Source organism: Oncorhynchus clarkii, chromosome 2 (genome assembly GCF_045791955.1).
Source record: "Oncorhynchus clarkii lewisi isolate Uvic-CL-2024 chromosome 2, UVic_Ocla_1.0, whole genome shotgun sequence".
NCBI lineage: Eukaryota > Metazoa > Chordata > Actinopteri > Salmoniformes > Salmonidae > Oncorhynchus > Oncorhynchus clarkii.
Window position 1 is genome coordinate 50,008,465 of NC_092148.1, and position 19,956 is coordinate 50,028,420.

Genomic DNA, 19,956 nt, shown 5'->3' on the forward strand with positions numbered 1-19,956 from the left:
TCGGGATAAACGCTAGACACTGTCGTGCGTGAAAAGCCCATTAGGCTGGTCGTTCCTGAGATACTAGAACCGGTGTGCCTGGCAACGGCGATCACACCCCGCTCAAAGTCGCTTAGGTAACTCGTTTTGCCCATTCTAACGTTCAATCGAACAGAACCGGGATGCCTGTCTGCTTGCTTTATATAGCAGGCCACGTGACTCACCGTCTGTAGGAGCGAACCATTTCCGTGAACGAGGTGGTGTACCTAATAGACTGGCCACCGAGTGTACACAGAGCAACCCTATTTGAAAATGTATTTCTTTTCTGGTCCCAAGGTGGTTGGAAGTCAGACGTTGAAAGAAGCAACGAGACCCGTCAGAGTAGCCGAGAGTGACGTGGATGTGAGTATGAGCCCGCAGCATTCCGCATTGCTTACACATGCACCCCCACAAATGCACACACACACACACACACACACTCGCGCTCTCTCTCTCTCTCTCACACAACCCTCAACGACATTTTCACTCCATCTCTTGTCCCAAAGGAAATGTTTAGAGTTTTAGCTTCAAACCTTTCTGGAAGGGTAGGTACAGAGATGAGACTGATACACTGACTACCATAGACCCTTAAGGGGATAGAGTGAGCGATAAAAATCTAATAAAATAAGTCATCTAGGATTTAGTGAGTCTTTCAGTTCTATATTAGCACTTTTCAAAGTCAATTTGTTCTCCTTTCAGAGTGTAACTACTCCAAAAGGAGTTGAAGAGGGTAGCGTTGACAGCTCTGCACGTTTGCCCTATAACGATTTATAAGGAGGCCAGGGTTTTTCCCCCATCCGCACTGAATATTTCACGGCGTCAAACAAGCAACATTACTGCGCGTGAAGACATCACCACAAATAAATGATGCGCTCAACAGAGTGGCAAATGGGCCTCCCGGGTGGCGCAGTGGTTAAGGGCGCTGTACTGCAGCACCAGCTGTGCCATCAGAGTCCCTGGGTTCGCGCCCAGTCTCTGTCGTAACCAGCCGCGACCGGGAGGTCCGTGGGGCGACGCACAATTGGCCTAGCGTCGTCCGGGTTAGGGAGGGATTGGTTGGTAGGGATCTCCTTGTCTCATCGCGCACCAGCGACTCCTGTGGCGGGCCGGGCGCAGTGCGCGCTAGCCAAGGTTGCCAGGTGCACGGTGTAGCCTCCGACACATTGGTGCGGCTGGCTTCCGGGTTGGATGTGCGCTGTGTTAAGAAGCAGTACTGCTGGTTGGGTTGTGTATCGGAGGACGCATGACTTTCAACCTTCGTCTCTCCCGAGCCCGTACGGGAGTTGGTGCGATGAGACAAGATAGTAGCTACTACAACAATTGGATACCACGAAATTGGGGAGAAAAAAAGGGGTAAATTAAAAAAACAGAGTGTGGAACATCGGTGTTGACCGTTGAGATGACCGTTGTCCACAAATGGCCCCTAAATTGAGAAATGAAAATCAAGCTGATCCATCCTTTGTCATGTTGGAACCCTGTTCCCTATACATTGCACTCCTTTTGACCAGGGCCCCAAGTAGTGCCCTGTATAAGAACTAGGGTGCCCGTTGGTGACGCACCCTTAATCGGGGATTCATTTAGGAGGACTCAAAGGTTCCGAGACACTTTGACAAAAGGGTAGCGTGGGATGTGGCGTATTTGCGTAAAGGGTTTGCTCTGCATAATTATCAGCTAATGAGACAGGAGAGAGGGATACGGACACACTTATGCAGGTAGACTTGCACGCACCTACACACACACACACACACACACACACACAAACAGGTGCGATGTGAGAGGGGGAGGATATACATGTACATGGAGGAAAGTGACGCGCACACACTGTAGGAAACCGTAGGAAAGATTGGTCTGTAACAGCCCTGTCTCTCTCTCTCTCTTGCTGTCTCTGTCTTGCTGTCTCTCTCTCTGTCTTGCTGTCTCTCTCGCTGTCTGGCTGGCTGTCTGTCTGGCTGTCTCTGTCTCGCTGTCTGTCTCTGGCCTACAGGTGAAACTCAGTCGGTTATGTGAGCAGGACAAGACCCTGAAGGAACTGGAGGTCCGGATCTGCTCACTAAAGGAGGATAAGGTACTGACACTTCATCTCTATACTCATGTGTGTCTCACTGCATTTGGGTCCATTTTGAATTTATCAGCCAAGGAATCAATGTCAAGTCAATGTGTGAGGTAAAAAAAATATCTTTTTTTAATGATTCCAATTTAAAGGGTTTTTTTTTGTTTTTTTCTTCCGCTTTGAAAAAAAAAAATTACATCGTCGTGTGCATTTCCCAAGTTGAACTGGAATTGACCTCGACCCTGCGGTCTCTGATATTGACCTCCTAACCCCTAACCCATCAGGACAAGCTGGAGTCGGTGCTGGACGTGTCCCACCAACAGATGGAGCTGTACAGAGACCAGGCGGCCCACCTGGAGAAGATAGCCTACCAGCAGAGACTCCTACAGGAGGACGTGGTGCACATCAGGGCCGAGATCTCCAGCGCGTCCACGGTGAGATCATCCCAGACACACCTGAACTTTAAGCCTGAGCCTTACCCGTGCCCGCAATGTTTAAGCCCTGCCTTACCCAGGCCCAATTTGCTTCTGCCAAATTTAAGGCCCCCTTGGCCGAAATCAGAAATAACTTATTGCGTTAGTAAATCCGTTAGCTGCTCTTCTCGGTCTGTCACAGGTCGCTCTGCATGCACGCTGCTCATGACGCCTCGGGGAGTGTGAGTATCCATGGCAACGGCTCGGCTTGCTCTGCTAAGTGAAGAGACGTGAGAGCGCAGTTAGCTACTTTTCGTCACTCTAAACTCCGACAAAAACTCACAGAACATTATTATTTTCTTATGACGAGGTTGAAGCACTGCATTATGATCCTAGTCAGATGTGACTGTATTGCCCAGTAGAGCACGAGCAGATGACTTCGCTTTCAGAATGTTACCGATCAATTTAGTGATGCCCGAGCCCTGCCCGTACCCTGGTTATTGATGAAAAAACGGGCCCCACCCGGCCCTAACCCGGTCTACGTCGGGGCCCGTTGGAGCTCGGGTCGGGTAGTAATCAGTCAATCGAATGTATTTATAAACCCCATTTCAGCAGATGTCACAAAGTGCTTATACAGAAACCCAGCCTAAAACCCTAAACCGCAAACAATGCAGATGTAGGTGTGTGGTTCTGGCCAACACATTCCACTGTATATGTTTACGGAAACTGTCTTCCCCTGCTGCCTCATGTTATATGTAGGAGATGGCCCGGGCCTGGGAGGACTACAGCAGGCTGGAGAGCTCTGTGGAGCAGTTGAGGGCCGTGCTAGAGGCACACATGAACCACAGCGCCACCCCTCAGGTCAGAGCCGGTACTGCACCTCAGTGCTGTGCAGTGCTGCCATTCCACTCGATGGGGACAATGTCCACAGGCGTAGACGTGAACAGAACATTGAGTTGTTATTCACTGTTTTGAAGCGTGTACTGTAGATGGGGTGGGTCTACTGGGAAAAGCCTGTTTGTTGTGTGTGTGTATATAGCACAGTAGGAACCAGCTAAGGTGTGTGTGTGTGTGTGTGTGTGTGTGTGTGTGTGTGTGTGTGTAGCAGGAGAAAACAGAGATAAAGCGGGAGCTGTGGAGGATAGAGGACGTGATGGCAGGACTGAGCTCCAGCAAAGCCAACTACAAGATCACAATCGACTCAGTGCAGAACCCAGGTGGGAGAAATCACCGCCCGCCCACTGTGTTTTACCATATTTTACCCAATTCAATTCAGATCAAACAACTTGATTCGTCCCCTTGGGGGAATTCCCAACTACAAAACACCACATGGGAGACAAACGACTAGGGTAGCTTTCCATGGCAAAAAGACTAATCTAGTCTCTCCATACCATGTGCTCGTGTTACGAAACCAACTTCACCAAACTACCTCCATATCCTAACACTTAACCATGACAGACCAACCAGCACAGAGGCCTTCATTTGTCTCCTTTGTGTGAAGTTGCACGCCTTCATTTGTCTCCTGTGTGTGAAGTTGCACGCCTTCATTTGTCTCCTGTGTATGAAGTTGCACGCCTTCATTTGTCTCCTGTGTGTGAAGTTGCACGCCTTAATTTGTCTCCTGTGTGTGAAGTTGCACGCCTTCATTTGTCTCCTGTGTGTGAAGTTGCACGTCTTCATTTGTCTCCTGTGTGTGAAGTTGCACGCCTTCATTTGTCTCCTGTGTGTGAAGTTGCACGTCTTCATTTGTCTCCTGTGTATGAAGTTGCACGCCTTCATTTGTCTCCTGTGTATGAAGTTGCACGCCTTCATTTGTCTCCTGTGTGTGAAGTTGCACGTCTTCATTTGTCTCCTGTGTGTGAAGTTGCACGTCTTAATTTGCCCGTGTCCTTCTATCCTCCAGAGAGGAAACTAGTGGCTTCAGTGCCGGACCCTGCAGTGCCTTCGCAGAGCGCGACGCCCCCCGTAGGGGAGGTTAGGCCCCCTCCTCGCGGCTCCTACACGCTGCCTCACAACCCCGTGCCAAAATGGGTGAGTGGCAGTTGAGTTTGTAGATCTGGGTTTGCTGGGGGATGTTAACCTAGACATGGACCACAGTGGGTTAATAATAACAGCAGTTAGGCCTGCATTAAAGTGGATGTGTTCCATCACAGTCGAGCTGTCAAAAGTGTGTGGGTTTGGAACTACTGTACAAAGTGATTTTTTAAAAACAAACAAATGTTTGAAGTAAATGAGTTGAGAACACTTGACCGGTGCTGTGAAGGGTCAGAATGCATGAAACACATTTAACAGTAAAGCTGAACATGAAACCTAGATAGCCCTGAGTAGAATGACTCCCTTCTAATCAGGGGTTGTCTGAAAGCGTTTCCAGCTGACAAATCCTTGATTCCTCCCGCTTCAAGGTCCCTCCCCCTCAGGCTTCTTCCTCCAATGAGCTTTGAGGTACTTGACAATAAGAACCAATTGTGACTGACTTCCTGTATGGGTGTGGCTCTGGTACAGGCAGAAGATGAGGCTCCTCCCAGACCACCCCTGCCCTGCCTCTACGATTATGAAGACCCGCCCCCCGCCATCCCACCCCTCCCCAAAGAGGCGTCGGTGGTAGTACGACACACGTCGGTTCGCGGGCTCAAACGCCAGTCGGACGAGAGGAAGAGGGACCGAGAGAGCGGAGGGTGTGTCAACGGAGACTTTAAAGTCAGGACAAGCCTTTTATTTACACTTATTTTGTTATTGATTGTGAAGACGAGCCTTTGCTGTGCTTGCTGTGCGTACAACAGTGCTTTTATCGGGTACCGCTTGTGAAGTTGAACGGTCCATGGCGGCACTTACGGTATCAAAACAAACACTGCTGTTTTCAGCTATTGCCATCGAAGCCAGTCTTACAGGGCAATATCATACTGTCACTCAGCCGTGTTAACGCCCTCAGCATTGAAATCTCACTGAGGAGATGCATCAGGGCTGCATTATATTCCAAAAAGCTGCCCTCTTCCCTCACTCACTAATCTTCATGCTTCTGAGAGACCTGAAGAGGCAACATAGCGGGAATGAGTGGCTAACACACCTTTTCCAGTCGTCTCTGAAGGAGAGGGAATAAGGGTTGAGGGAAAGGCAACAACTTTTTTTAAGTGGAATGCAGCCTTTACCTCATTGAGAGCAAGATGTATTGTATTGAGTAATAAGTTGACTCAAACCTCGCGGATCTAGTTTGTGACAACTGCAGTATGATTGTGTGTCAGGTGGAGCTGCGGTCATACCTGAGTGAACCAGAACTGCCAGGGACGGGCACAGGGTCTGAGGGGGGCTACCAGACCCTCCCAAACAAAGGTATTGTCAGCTAGCTTGCAATTCAGACCTGTGGATATGCTGACCTTCCACTCTTTGTCACTCCGTGTCTCTTCGGGGCAGTGGTGCTGTGTCAGAATGGGTCCCCCCCCCCAGGCATACCACAACAGTGTTTCCTGTCCGTAACAGGTCTGTCGGGCTCATCGCCGAGGCTGAACCAGTCCAGTAACATCTCCTCCTACGTGACCCTGAGGAGGGGGGCGGCCGCCTCTGCAGAGAGGGTGAGTCACCAAACAGAGCCTGCTCTGGTCAAAAGTAGTGCACTAGGTAGGGATTAAGGGGAGGGTGAGTCACCAGTCACGACACAGGGGAAGGAACGAGATATGAGCATTATCCAAATCAATCAATCGTATTTATAAAGCCCATCAGCCGATGTCACAAAGTGCTATACAGAAACCCAGCCTAAAACCCCAAACAGCAAGCAATGCAGATGTAGAAGCACAGTGGCTAGGGAAAACTCCCTTGAAAGGCAGGAACCTAGGAAGAAACCTCGAGAGGAACCAGGCTCTGAGGGGTGGCCAGTCCTCTTCTGGCTGTGCCGGGTGGAGATTATAAAACCCTATTTGCTATTCCCGTTTGACCGGGGCCTATAATTCTCTGGTCAAACGTAGTGGACTATGTAGGGAATAAGGTGACATAAGCCGTGCGGTAACCTCTTCTTCTTCGGGAGAACATTCACCAGACCGATTGTCTGTCTGCGCAGCACTGGGACGATTTGTTTGTTGTTTGTTTTTTTGCTTGCTGTTTGCGCGGTGTGTTTTAGGGACCACCCCTCTGTTGGCGACTTCTGGCTGTCATAGAATCTGTTTGCAAATTACGTCCGACACTCTGTTCAGAGGTCCGCGGAGGCTCGACAAAACCTACCGGTCAAACCTACCGGCCTTTACACATACACTACGAACACCACCGAGCTGTGGAGCGCACGCCTAACTCGACTAACCTGGGAGCTTCGTTTAGTACTTTATCCTGAGACTGAAGAGGAATTAGTGTTGAGGATTAATTGTTGTTGTTTTTTCTTCCTCCTTTCCTTTACCCCTCTTCATATCACACCCCTATGTCACGACCCATCTCATCTCTTTTACTATGTTTCTCTCTCCTCCTATCTTCATCTCTCTTTCTCTCTCTTTCTATCCTATCCTTATCTCTTTCTCTCTCCTTTTCCCCTTCTTTCACCCTCTGTCCCCCTCTCCTTTTCTCTCTCTCTCTTTCTCTCTCTCCCTCTCTTTCTCTCTCCTTTTCCCCCTCTTTCCCCCTCTGTCCCCCTCTCTCTTTTTCTCTCTTCTCTCTCCTTTTCCCCTTCTTTCGCCCTCTGTCCCCCTCTCTCTTTTTCTCTCTCTCTCTTTCTCTCTCTCCCTCTCTTTCTCTCTCCTTTTCCCCCTCTTTCCCCCTCTGTCCCCCTCTCTCTTTTTCTCTCTCTCTCTCTTTCTCTCTCCTTTTCCCCCTCTTTCCCCCTCTGTCCCTCTCTTTTTCTCTCTCTCTCTTTCTCTCTTTCTCTCTCTCACACACTCTCTGTACCAGGAGAGACCTAAGAGTGCTTTGGAGCAGCTGTACTCCTCTGGCCAGCAGCCCCAGCCTCTGGCCCAGGCCCCCCGGGGACGCATGAGCGCAGAGGAGCAGCTGGAGCGCATGAAGAGGCACCAGAGGGCCCTGGTGCGCGAGCGCAAGAGGAACCTCAGCCAGGGAGAACGCCACTCCAACACTGCTCATCGTACCTCCTCCTCCACCAGGGCTCTCTCCTCCACTGACCTGGGCTCAGTACGTTACCCCCGCAGCAGAAGCAGGGACCACTGCCACTGCCGCGCCCCCGCCGAACCCCCCACATAGGCGCCGCCGCAATTGCTAACATGCTAACATCCCCTACTCACCCTCTCCCCCATGTGTAACCAATGGCACTAACATGAGTAAGCGTTAGCATCGTGCTAGCACGCGAAGGGCCGGTGGGACTGGATGGGACAAAGCCGTGGCTGGCTGGGCTTATAGAGCGGTTGGACTGTGCGTGGTGGAGGCTGCTTGGGAGAGTAGGGGAGGGGATATCTGTCGAAGATGGGGACTGTAAAGACAGAGCTGTTCCCCATATGAAGGTGTATGGGTTGCGTTTCCCCGATCACTGGTGCCCCCGTGCGGTACCTCACTGACACACACTGAATGTATTTCAAGGAGAAGAAGAGGGGGATTGGCTACAGGCATAGCTCTGCCTTCCCCCTCTGTCATGAGAAAAGAAAAGCCCATTCTATGTACATTTACACTTATGTACATTAGTATTTATTTACTGAAGGATATTTTCAGTAGCCTATACATTTGTAAAATTATATTTTATAGAGATTTGATAAAATGAGGGATGGGGAAATATGTATCGTTATTTGAACAAATCAACTCGGTGGGAAGTGGCACAAATCATTATCATACCGGCCTCCTCCCTCCATCTTTCAAATGATATGAATCGAATGAAATCAAAGTGCCTTTAGTTCCCGGTGAATAATCATTCCTCTTCTCACAAGATTCTCCTTCAGCCTCACCTTTTTCCACCCTGTTTGTCTTATGGCGTGCTATGGCTACCACCGAATCCCATTCAAATGAGCTTTCAGATAGTTGTCTTACGTCTGTTTGAGGTTTGTTGTGCGTGCCAACGTAGGAGAGTCAACCTTACGAAGACTAATTTAACCATCTAATATATTATCTAACACACAATCTTAACCAGATTGCTGTGAGATCATCAATACCCTCAAACTCCTTGCTACATTTGCCATCAACCCTTGTGTTCCCAAGCTCCTACTAACATTTGGCAACACGTAGGTCAACTCCTGCTGGTTACTAAATTTCATTTTGTAACGCTTCACCATAATAGCCAAGAGATTTTAGGCTCCCTCTTTTTTGGGGGGCATTTGAATCGTTTTTTTCCCCACCATGACACACTAAACCGTCGCTTATTCACAGCATTTAGTTTTTAGTTTCTGCTACATCGACATTATCACAGCCTTTTATCACAAAGACTTTTGTACTTAACCGTGGTTGATCGCTACAACGGCCTACTTCTACGGTCAAGGTCATAGTGAGAGAGTATTAAGCCTATTTGATCTGCTTCACTGCAAATGAAAGGACAGGGGGGGGGGGGGAGTAAAATGGCTGCCGCCAGCTTACCGTCAAGGCAGGTGTAAATTCCACCATGTTGCTTTTCCCCGTCCAAATCGATTGATTTATTTTTTTTAGCAGCGAGGATGTACAGAAAATTGCACAGAGAAAGGAAGTCACTAGAGACACTAGCGAATGGTAAATTATACTGAGAGGCAACGCACAGCTCCTTCACGCCTGTTATTTTCCAATGTAGAGATTTGCGCTCGAGAATAAAATCATTTTGCTTCAAAAAACTAAATAAAATCACCTCTGGCTGTGTGTTTCCATTTTTGCGGGGGTTTGATGAATATGTAATGCATGTATTTTCCCTGTGGGGGGGGGGGGGGGGTCCTCTGTCCAGTGAGCACAATAACGCATGTGATGCACTTTCTCCTCACATCATGGGAGGCCTACACGCACAGGAGTGGCAATGATGCATGCATGGGTTTGAGGGCTAGGACACACGCATAACAACACGCATACAGTACAAACAGATATTTACTCACAACACAAATGTGTTTATGTATGTGTTTGGAAAAGCAAATGTGTGTGTGTGTGTGTGTGTGTGTGGTAACAGGTTAATCAGTATCCTTTTGGTGGTTGCTTCTTTATGTTGCTGTCATTAATCTAATAATGAAATCCTCTTTCTGGTGATCCTGAAAACAATTAAATGCAATGAAGTTGCTGGTGGTGGAATGGAGACGCCGTAGGGACGTCCTGTGGTGACAATGCAGAAGCCAAGCAAGACAAGATTTCGGATGCATGGTCCTCACTCCTCAAGACTCCATTTGTCCCTGCAACACAGAAGCTGTCCATCCTCATGGGACTAGGATTTGTGCTGTGAAATCAGCTCCAGATACAATATACATTACTTTACGTTTTTTTTTTTCTCCGGGTTCTACACAGGGTGGTCCAATCTGTGCTGGTGTTGTGTTGTCTCTTAGTGTGAAATAATAAGTACATTTTTTATTTATTTTTTTGCCTCTGAAAATCAACCAGATGAAGTAACTGTTGTGTTTGTCCCCCCCAGTGGTCAGATAAAGTAACTGTTGTGTTTGTCCCCCCCAGTGGTCAGATAAAGTAACTGTTGTGTTTGTCCCCTCCAGTGGTCAGATAAAGTAACTGTTGTGTTTGTCCCCCCCAGTGGTCAGATAAAGTAACTGTTGTTTGTCCCCTCCAGTGGTCAGATAAAGTAACTGTTGTGTTTGTCCCCCCCAGTGGTCAGATAAAGTAACTTGTGTTTGTCCCCCCCAGTGGTCAGATAAAGTAACTGTTGTGTTTGTCCCCCCCAGTGGTCAGATAAAGTAACTGTTGTGTTTGTCCCCCCCAGTGGTCAGATAAAGTAATTGTTGTGTTTGTCCCCTCCAGTGGTCAGATTAAGTAACTGTTGTGGTTGTCCCCCCCAGTGGTCAGATAAAGTAATTGTTGTTTATTCCCCCTCGTGGTCAGATTAAGTAGAAGTCTGTCTCCCTCGTGGTCAGATAAAGTAACCGTTGTTTGCCCCTCCTCTAGTGGTCAGATAAAGGAATGGTTGTGTCTGTCTCCCCGTAGTGGTCAGATAAAGTAATGGTTGTGTCTGTCTCCCCCTAGTGGAGGCGAGAGCAGCAGGACTTTGATTTGCAGCTGGTGCAGAAAGCTCAGGTGGAAGAGCGACAGGTTGCCGAGGGCCAGAGCGACGAGGGGCGGAGCGAGCTGAAGGAAAGGGAGAGGATCCAATCAGACGAGTGGCTCTCGGTGATGGCCTTGCCCACGATTGCCACACCCATGAGGGAGACGGACATGGAGCCCCTCGACTATGACCTGGATCTCAGTCGTGAGGTACGTTGACCTATGGCCCATCAGGATCTGGCGCCGAATATTCTCCTATCAATACTCTCCATTATTGGTTGAATATTACATCTGTACACCTGTACACAAGTGGTTAAAGAGAAAGTTCAATATTTTAAAACTTAATGTTAGGTGGTTTCTGAAAGTAGTCTATGTGCCTGGAGAAAATGTTTTATTTTTATTTTTTAACTAAAACACTGAACTTCCCCTTTAATATTATGCAGTTATGGTTTTGTATTAGAGGAAAGACTGTAGCCTGCTGCACTCGTACTACTTCCCATTCACAACATACAATGAATGACCTGATGCTTTCAACTACAATCACATAACCTTGCCTTTATGGAGCCTTCGTAACATTTATCTAACCCCGACTGTGTGACCACCTAAACAGATGATTGGTGAATATTGTTCTAAGCCTGAATACGGATTTGTTGGTTGACTGGACCTCTTCACTATGAATTGGTTTATGTAGCTTTCCAAGCCCCAAAAGGTGTCTATCCCAGAGCGCTATGTGGAGTCGGACCCCGAGGAGCCTCTGAGTCAGGAGGAGATGGAGGATCGTCAACGCAGAGCAGAACGCATCAAAAACATCCTGGCCAAATCCAAGTACTACTGACTTAGTTTCAGCCATTCAGTTCGTGTTCATACAATGAGGTTGATGACGACGATAATAATATATTTTGTTTGATATCAATTCTCCTTATTGAGAAAAGGGTAACACTTTATTTGGATAGTCCATCTGTAAATGCTCTACAGCAGGGATCGTCAACTAGTTTCGGCCAGGGGCCAATTTTTTTTCTTGGGCGTATGGTCAGGGGGCTGGAATATAATTCTAAATCATTTGTAGACCACAAATTGACTGCAAGGAGCCCAAACAGATACAACATTTGACTAAAACAGGATCATTTCGAACCTTGCTTGCATTTCTATACAATCACATACATCTCTCTATTATGTATGGAAATACTTTGGAACACTTTTCCAAAATTAAAATGACTTGGCGCTGATTTTCTGTTTTTATTTTAATTTTATTTTTTTAAACAGTCTTTTATGTCTCGGGCCGGGCCGCCAGCTGGGGAACCCTGCTCTACAGATTACAAGCATCATTTCAACAGCATGTCTTGGGCCTTTCAGTAGCAACAGTATAAATCACATCATTTTCAAACAAGGTTGTTTATAGTCCATCTATGGATGTTCAACAATCTGTAGACCGTCAGCAGCGTTTTAACAGAATGCCTTTAGTCCTTCAGTAGCATCTCCACTGTGTTTTCATCATTTCAACATGCAGATGACGTGTTACTGATCGTCTGTAGATAGTTTGTAGAGCATCTACAGATGGACTCTCCAAATGAAAGTGTTACCTAGAAAGGAAAACATTAACGGCATCGCATGCACCATCTCATGGGTCCCTGGATCCTGTGCTGTGGCTGTGGCTGATTTGATAAAAAATGTACGGATTAAAACAGGGGTTCTGAAAAACCGGGTCCTGACTTGAACCTTAAGCAAACTACAAAAGCTTTAGAACCCACGACAAAAAAAGCTACCGCAATAATCACCTTGTGTCCTAAATGGCATCCTTTTCCCTGCACTCTATTCCGTACGAGCCTTGGTCAAAAGCAGTGCACTATATAGGGAATAAGGTGCCATTTGGGACGCTGGTTTCCTTTGTCCCTCAGTGTTTTCCTTTGTTTCGGTCTCTCTTTTCCCTGATGTGTATTTCCCTTCCCACCGTGTGTGTCAGTTTTCAGAACATACACCCGTCGTCTGGCACGTCTGTCCCACTGAACTTCACTGATTTGGACATCGCCATGCAGCAGCAGGAGAGGATCATGACTGTGTCCCACGCCTTGGCCTCGGAAGCCTCCGTTAAGAGCAAGCAGTTCACAGGTCAGCTCATACATGCACATGCTTTAAAAATGCACACTGCAAATGTGCATATCGCCCAGTTCTCTCACACACACTCATAGGTGACTCTATGTATACTCCGCGCGCACACACACAAACAAATAAACAAACCCTTTTCCCACTGAACTGCCTACAGTATCTTTGATCCCAACATAACCATGAATTCCTTCATAAAACACTCCCAATTCTAAATTGGCGTGAACAGAGGATCCTTTAATATTCCTATGCAGAGCCTTCGGAAAGTATTCACAGCCCTCGACTTTTTCCACATTCTGTTGTGTTACAGCCTGAATTTAAAGTTGATTACATTTCAAAAAAAGGTTGTCACTGGCCTATACACAATACCATAAAATGTGAAAGTGGAGATTTGTTTTTAGAAATGTTTACAAATAAATTACAAATGAAAAGCTGAAAGGTCTTGAGTCAATAAGTATTCAACCTCTTTGTAAGTTCAGGAGTAAAAATGTGCTTAAGTCACAAGTTGCATGGACTCTGTGTGCAATTATTGTGTTTAACATGATTTTTGAATGACTGCCTCATCTCTGTACCCCACACATACAATTATATGAAAGGCCCTCAGTCGAGCAGTGAATTTCAAACACAGATACAATCTTCGCAAACACAGATTCAACCTTCGCAAAAAAGGGCACCTATTGGTAGAAAATAAAAAAAGCTGACACTGAATTTCCCTTTGAGCATGGTGAAGATATTAATTACACTTTGGATGGTGTAGCAATACACCCATTCACGACAAAAAAGACAGGCGTCCTTCCTAACTCAGTTGCTGGGGAGGAAGGAAACCCCTCAGAGATTTCACCATGAGGCCAATAGTGACTTTAAAACAATTACAGTTTTAAGAATTTAATGGCTGTAATAGGAGAAAACTGAGGATGGATAAACAACATTGTAGTTACTCAACAATACTAACATAATTGACAGAGTGAAAAGAAGGAAGGAAGCCTGTACAGAATAAAAATATTCCAAAACATGCATCATGTTTGTAACAAGGCACTAAAGTAATACTGCAAAAAATGTGGCAAAGCAATTCATTTTTTGTTGCACAATCCAGGTGTGGAAAGCTCTTAGAGATTTACCCAGAACGATTTACAGCTGTAATCGCTGCCAAAGGGGCTTCTACAAAGTATTGACTCATGGGTGTGAATACTTATGCAAATTAGATTTCTGTACTTTTTAATATATGTGCAAACAATCCTAAAAACATGTTTTCACTTCGTCATCATGAGGTATTGTGTGTAGATGGGTGAGATTATTTTTTGATCCATTTTAATTTCAGGCTATAACACAATAAAATGTGGAATATGTCAAGGGGTATGAATACTTTCTGAAGGCACTGTAAATATCTAGCAGGAAACCGAGGCTATCACTGTGCTGTTGATATATAGCCTCCCTTCAGAGAAGCCAAACTAGTTCACAGTAAACTATCTAGACATACTACTATGTGTGAGGCAGAGCCTGCGTCCTGATTCTCCCTTGTGCACTTGCACACTTTCTCGTATGGATTTATCAATGGTGGAAACTCCCTCCAGCCAATGCTTGCACACTCAAGTGTCATAGAATTGATGTAAGTGCGCACATAGTCTGTGAAGGGTACAGCACACTCCGGGGTGAAGTTTCCCTAGGCACAGATCTAGGATCAGCTTTCCCTCCCCCAATCATAACCTTAACACACTAGTGGGGAATATGCAAAACTGACCCAAGATCAGTGTCTAGGGGCAACTTCACCATAATCGGACCCTCTCTCATTGTCCCTGGTTGTGCAGAGAGCGAGATGCTGGGGAGATGAACAGATCTAGTGAAGGTACACCGCATCTCCTCTGAGTGTCGTGGCCTTAAGATGCCTCTCTGTGATGTTTGTGGTGGCATAACTGTAGTCGTAATTTCTGCTCTCACTAGATTGGGTGTTTTGGTGGTTGCTTTTCTGAAGTGTGGTGGCTTTTCGCGTCCAAATGTTCTTGGCTCATGTGTTTTGAATGTGGAAAGGTTGTGCCTCATTGTTTCCATACAAACACGTTTGGATAATACTTGGGCTTTTTTTAAAAGATGGTTTAACTATAGATTGAAGGCAAAGTCTGTATTTTCAATGTCAAGAGTGTTTTCTTCCCCCCTTCCCCATTTCAGCCAAAGCTCAGCTGAGCTCTGACTGACCGTTGACTCAGACGCCAAGGCACCAACAGGACTTCTGTGTGGATGAAAATTGTTTGTGGAGTTCACTGACAAAAGTGAAGTGATTTTGTATTAGGCTTATTAGAGCTAAAACGAGATGTTTTGTAGAACCAAAAACAGTTATTTGAAACTACACTGCGTGTACCTAATGTTAAGGTTGAATTGGAGTTGTTTTTACATGCTTTTGCACTTTTATGGCGTGTTGTGTGGAATTATTAACACCTACTAGTTTTTGCAATAGAGAGTAATTAGCTGTTTTTTTTGCAGTGTGGTCTATATTTTCAACAGAAATTTAAGTTCAAAGCAATGTTTTCTAAGATCGTAGATAAGGAAATGTATTTATTTTGAGTAATGAAAGAATTTTGCACCAAATATAACTTTGTAGCTCAGCAATGCCACCTAATGCTTTGGCCAATCAACTGTATTGTATCATTTAAAAAGGAAAGAAACCATACTGGTGTTTTATTGAAATAAAGGTTTTAACAAAACATGGTGTCTCACTATTTACATTATACTCTCCATGTGGATTCAATTTGTCAAATGAACTCACCAAAAATAGAAATGCAACAATTTTACAGTTCATAAGGAAATCAGGCCCTAATCTATGAATTTTATGACTGGGCAGGCCTATCAGAATGAGTTTTTTTCCCCACAAAAGGGCATTATTACAAAGAAACTCAGTTTCATCAGCTGTCCGGGTATCAGACGATCCCGCAGGTGAAGAAGCCATAGGTCTTGGGCTGGCATGGTTACATGTGGTTGTGAGGCCGGTTGGACGTACTGCGAAATGAACATTCAATTATCTGGCAACAGCTCTGGTGGACATTCCTGCAGTCAGCATGCCAATTGCAACTGCACATTTTAGAGTGGCCTTTTATTGTCCCTAGCACAATGTGCAATGATCATGCTTGTTCATATGCCACACCTGTCAGGTATATGGATTGTTTTGGCAAAGGAGAAATGCTCACTAACAGGGATGTTGAGAAATAAGCTTTTTGTGCATGTGGAACAGTTCTGGGATCTTTTTCACCTCATGAAACATGGGACCAACACTTTACATTTTTGTTCAGTATAGTTAACTATTTTCTCCCCCAGAATTCAGAACCTGAGAGAACTGTGGTGCTTCAGTTTGTCATTAAGTACCTTTTATTACTGATGGTGAGACATTTGAACAGGACTGTAAAAGAGCTATCGAGCCAATAGGTTCAACCCAGTTTCATTCAATACAACTTAATTAAAGCCTTTGCTTCATCTCAGATCCATTAAAAACACGTCAGACCAGTCCCTCTTCCAGTTAGGAATTCCTAAAAATGGACAAAATAATGGGAAGAATCTGTCTCAATCGACGATTACGTCACCTCCTACAGTAGTACGTTGCTCAACATTGAAACATAAAAAAAAAAAATACATTCTTAAACCATGAAGTTACCAAGTACTTCAGAGACAAAAGAACATATTTACAAATCTGTGGTTCGACGTTAGAAAAAGTGATTTAGTTTTTCGCCCATTCTTAGGATGACTTCACAAAGGCCATTTTGTGTTTCTTGTCTTCTACCCTCTTGTCTTTTGCGCTGGGCTCTGTCCTGCCGTTTGGGCTCTGTGAAGGGGATTTCTCTGGTGACTCCTGGTTTTCCGAAGGGCTGTCTGGGGCTTTGGGACTGGCTGGTTGCTCTGCTTTGCTTTGGCTTTCTGCAGGTGGGGAAGGTGGGGCTGGTTCAGGCTGTGGGGGGACAACAGAAGAGAAACATTTAATATCTGAAGACTGGGGCAACACGCAGATGTGTACATTACATGACTGTAGCAATCATGCCCCTGTGACTTGAGCCAATCACAAACAGTCTTACAGAGCTACCACATGTCGAGGAACTTAATCTGCTGTCATTAATCTTACATGCAATAGAAAATATACAGGTCCAATAAGAAGCACTGCCCCTAACTAAGATCTCAAAATGTAGATCATCCATCAATAAGTAAAATATCGCGGTCTAACCATGTCATTCTAGCCTCACCTAGCTGTAACAGGCCAGGGTTGTGCTCATTAGGACAAACGTTTTGCAACAGAAAAGGAAAAGTCTTTATTAGTACCTCACGCTTCAGCCATCGAACACCATAAATTATGAGCCTCTAAGCATCCGAATGTAACAATTTGTCAGACATCTTTGCTAGGACCTGTTCTCAACCATCAACAGGAACTTATGGCAGAAGTGGCATGCACGCTCTGTATCGATGTTCAACCTGTCTCTCCATGATCTCTCACCTCACTGAAGCCCAGGCCGACGTGTCTCCTGTTTCTGCCTGACAGCTTCCCGTCCAGCCCCTGCTGGTACTGCAGCTCCAGCTCAGAGTTCATCCTCCTGTCCTCCGCCCCTGCAGAGGACAAGCTAGTGAAACACCAATCATACCCAATACAGTGCTATCCGGTCCAAAAATAGTGCTGTATGGGATAAGATTAAATGGATACATCACTAAATAAAGAGTGATCGAACAGAGTGCAGAATAGGGTTGTCACGATACCAGTACCATGACAACCCTAACATATAATTCAAAGAGGGTTCCTCACCACTGCGGACATGGGATGTTGACTTGTGATCTCCAATGACTAGGCGTCCAGTGTGCTCTTTCTGCAGAATCAAACACGGTAAACATTGGATTCTGTAATACCACAGTTCTGTTTCTCCTTTGACAAAGCTGTATGGATAAGGTGTAGCCGACAATAAAATGGTGGCTCAATCTAATACTGGAATAGAGGTAACAGTCACAAGAAAAACATTTGTCCAGCACCAGATGTTTTACATATGTTTTGCCCTAAAACTGCCACACTTGATTCAACTAGTCACAGGCTGGGTGATTCGTTTACATTGAGCCAGGTGTGTAAGGGCCACAACAAATGTGAACACCTTGTGGTCCAGAGGGGTGGGAAACCTTGTAACAGTCTACATAGAACATGACCAAACCTTCCCTGCACCCATCAACCGCAAAAACTTCTGCTTTCTCTCACTGTCCCCCAGATCTGCAGCTTCCCATGGTGTAGGTCCATCCTGCAATAAACCAACACAGAATTGGCTACTGTACACAAGGAATGGGATCCCAGAATATAGCCTAGGTCTATTGCACTTTAGCCTCAAAGATCAAACTGCCAAATTAGCTACATCACATCTTAATCTAACGTTAGCTAGTTACATCATAGACCTAGTAGTAACAGCATGGAGTTGATTCGTTTATCAAAAACAACATTTCTAATTATTGCCTGGCTGGCATGCATAATTACCTGTCAATCTGGCCACCTAACATGGTGACTAAATTAGCTAAAAACTAACGTTACTTTTTTTTTATGATTTGTTGACTAACGTACAGTAACGTGGCTATCTATACTAAGGGTTGTTTACAATTAACTAAGTTAGCTAGCTGTTTTACCAACGATTTTTATAACTGGCTTTACGCTGTAGTTATGGGTTAGTTATGAGGACGCGAACTGGCTGAATGCTTCTCTTCGCTGAAGCCAACACGACGGGCCTTGCTAGCTACCTGAACCGCAAGGTAGTCACGTTTCAATTACTTTAGCTAGCTAACGTTTATACAGTTTACCTACTTCACTTGGAGAGCCAGGTCTTTTTGTCCCGTGTCGATTCCCTGGAGAACTCATTTTCACAGCAACGCTTCAGCTGTCTAAATCAACAAAATATTGACATAGCCGTTCAGACTGGCTAGCTATGCTACTGTCAACAAATAGCAAAGACCTGTGGCTGCAGTGTGTGAACGAGACCGGAACAAAGCGATTCGAACTTCCGTCTGCAGTGCTTTGATCTTCTTTACGTTTTTATGGCAGACTACACCTATTGGTGTATTGCCGCCCGCCTAATGTACAGGGTATTGAAACAAAACATATTCCATTGCGGGAAGAGGGGCTGGTGACCCGAAATAATACAAAAAAATAAATCAAACAACCATCCCACTTCAATCACATTCAAATCACAACCATGCACAAGCGCATGTGTGGACAGAGCGTTCATCGACAGGATTCCGTGCAATGCCGCTGCAGAACAAACGCTGATGCCTATTTTCTCACATTTCCTCTCCGTTTGCACTGTGAAGTTGATAACCAAAGTAATAAACGCTACTAAGTCCACCTTCTTAACATGCAACATGTCAGGATCCCTCTGTTGACAAGGAACACCATCTTGTCTCCCTACTTCTACTATCATTACATCTTCAACCTTACTTCCACTCTTCCCAACACCTCCGGATAAGAGACATTACAGACAGCCCTTTATTTGTGAGTGGGGGGAAAAAAACATTTCAACTTAAATTGGATTTCCACCACTTTTCAACATACTATTCATCATCTCCAGCACCATACCATTATCTATGTGAAAACAGGGGTTCTTCGACCCTGTAGAACATATAAGAAGAAAAGGTCCTGAAAATGCCTGATGTGATCCAAAGTAAAAACAGTACAACCTAATAAAAACAACTGCAATGTGTTTATCTTACCTGAAATGCTGCCACATCTTGTAACTTGTTGTACTATCTCTTTCCTACAGTAGGTAGCCCAGAGCCATCTCCTCATGATAATTCCTCTCTAGTTTCATTTTTCATTGATTGGCAAATGTCGAATCGAATCAAGTGGTATTGGTCACATACACGTGTTTAGCAGATGTTATTGCGGGCGTAGCGAAATGCTTGTGTTTCTAGCTCTGACAGTGCAGCAACAAGTAATATCTAACAATTTCACAACATATACGCACTACACACAATTCTAAGTAAAGGAATGGAACTAAGACAATATGGACGAGCAATGTCAGAGCGTCATAGACTAAAGATACAGTAGAATAGTATAGAATACAGGATATACATATGAAATGAGTAATGCAAGATATGTAAACATTATTCAAGTGACTAATGTTCCATTTATTAACGTGGCCAGTGATTTCAAGCCTAACTATATAGGCAGCAGCCTCTATGTGCTAGTGATGTCTATTTAAGTCTGATGGCCTAGAAGCTGTTTTTCAGTCTCTCGGTCCCAACTTTGATGCACATGTACTGATCTCGCCTTCTGGATGATAGCGGGGTGAACAGGCAGTGGCTCGAGTGGTTGTTGTCCTT

The 19,956-nt window shown here is 45.3% G+C and overlaps 2 protein-coding genes across 11 annotated transcripts in view; one reads left to right on the forward strand and one right to left on the reverse strand.

Annotated features, from left to right (window-relative positions):
* The window catches only part of LOC139368980 (pleckstrin homology domain-containing family A member 7-like), a 163,663-nt gene extending 148,322 nt beyond the window's left edge, over window positions 1-15,341 (forward strand). For 7 of the 10 annotated variants that reach the window (XM_071108517.1, XM_071108524.1, XM_071108534.1 and 4 more), the window contains 14 exons: window positions 316-381; window positions 2,003-2,083; window positions 2,353-2,502; window positions 3,241-3,342; window positions 3,587-3,698; window positions 4,385-4,512; window positions 4,984-5,178; window positions 5,721-5,808; window positions 5,956-6,047; window positions 7,345-7,581; window positions 10,528-10,755; window positions 11,237-11,370; window positions 12,506-12,651; window positions 14,809-15,341. In XM_071108517.1, coding sequence (XP_070964618.1) covers window positions 316-381; window positions 2,003-2,083; window positions 2,353-2,502; window positions 3,241-3,342; window positions 3,587-3,698; window positions 4,385-4,512; window positions 4,984-5,178; window positions 5,721-5,808; window positions 5,956-6,047; window positions 7,345-7,581; window positions 10,528-10,755; window positions 11,237-11,370; window positions 12,506-12,651; window positions 14,809-14,834 — 1,785 coding nt within the window. In that variant the 3' untranslated portion in view covers window positions 14,835-15,341. The remainder of the gene's footprint in view (window positions 1-315; window positions 382-2,002; window positions 2,084-2,352; window positions 2,503-3,240; window positions 3,343-3,586; window positions 3,699-4,384; window positions 4,513-4,983; window positions 5,179-5,720; window positions 5,809-5,955; window positions 6,048-7,344; window positions 7,582-10,527; window positions 10,756-11,236; window positions 11,371-12,505; window positions 12,652-14,808) is intronic. The other 3 variants (XM_071108560.1, XM_071108593.1, XM_071108585.1) reach the window with 1 other exon arrangement.
* A 642-nt stretch (window positions 15,342-15,983) lies between these two features.
* Window positions 15,984-18,627, reverse strand: LOC139369022 (small acidic protein-like). Its single transcript, XM_071108606.1, has 5 exons — window positions 18,443-18,627; window positions 17,808-17,891; window positions 17,414-17,474; window positions 17,111-17,220; window positions 15,984-16,573 (listed from the first exon to the last, which is right to left on the reverse strand). The coding sequence occupies exons 1-5, from the start codon at window positions 18,494-18,496 to the stop codon at window positions 16,364-16,366; spliced, it is 519 nt and encodes a 172-aa protein (XP_070964707.1). The 5' UTR covers window positions 18,497-18,627; the 3' UTR covers window positions 15,984-16,363.
* Window positions 18,628-19,956: the final 1,329 nt, after the last annotated feature.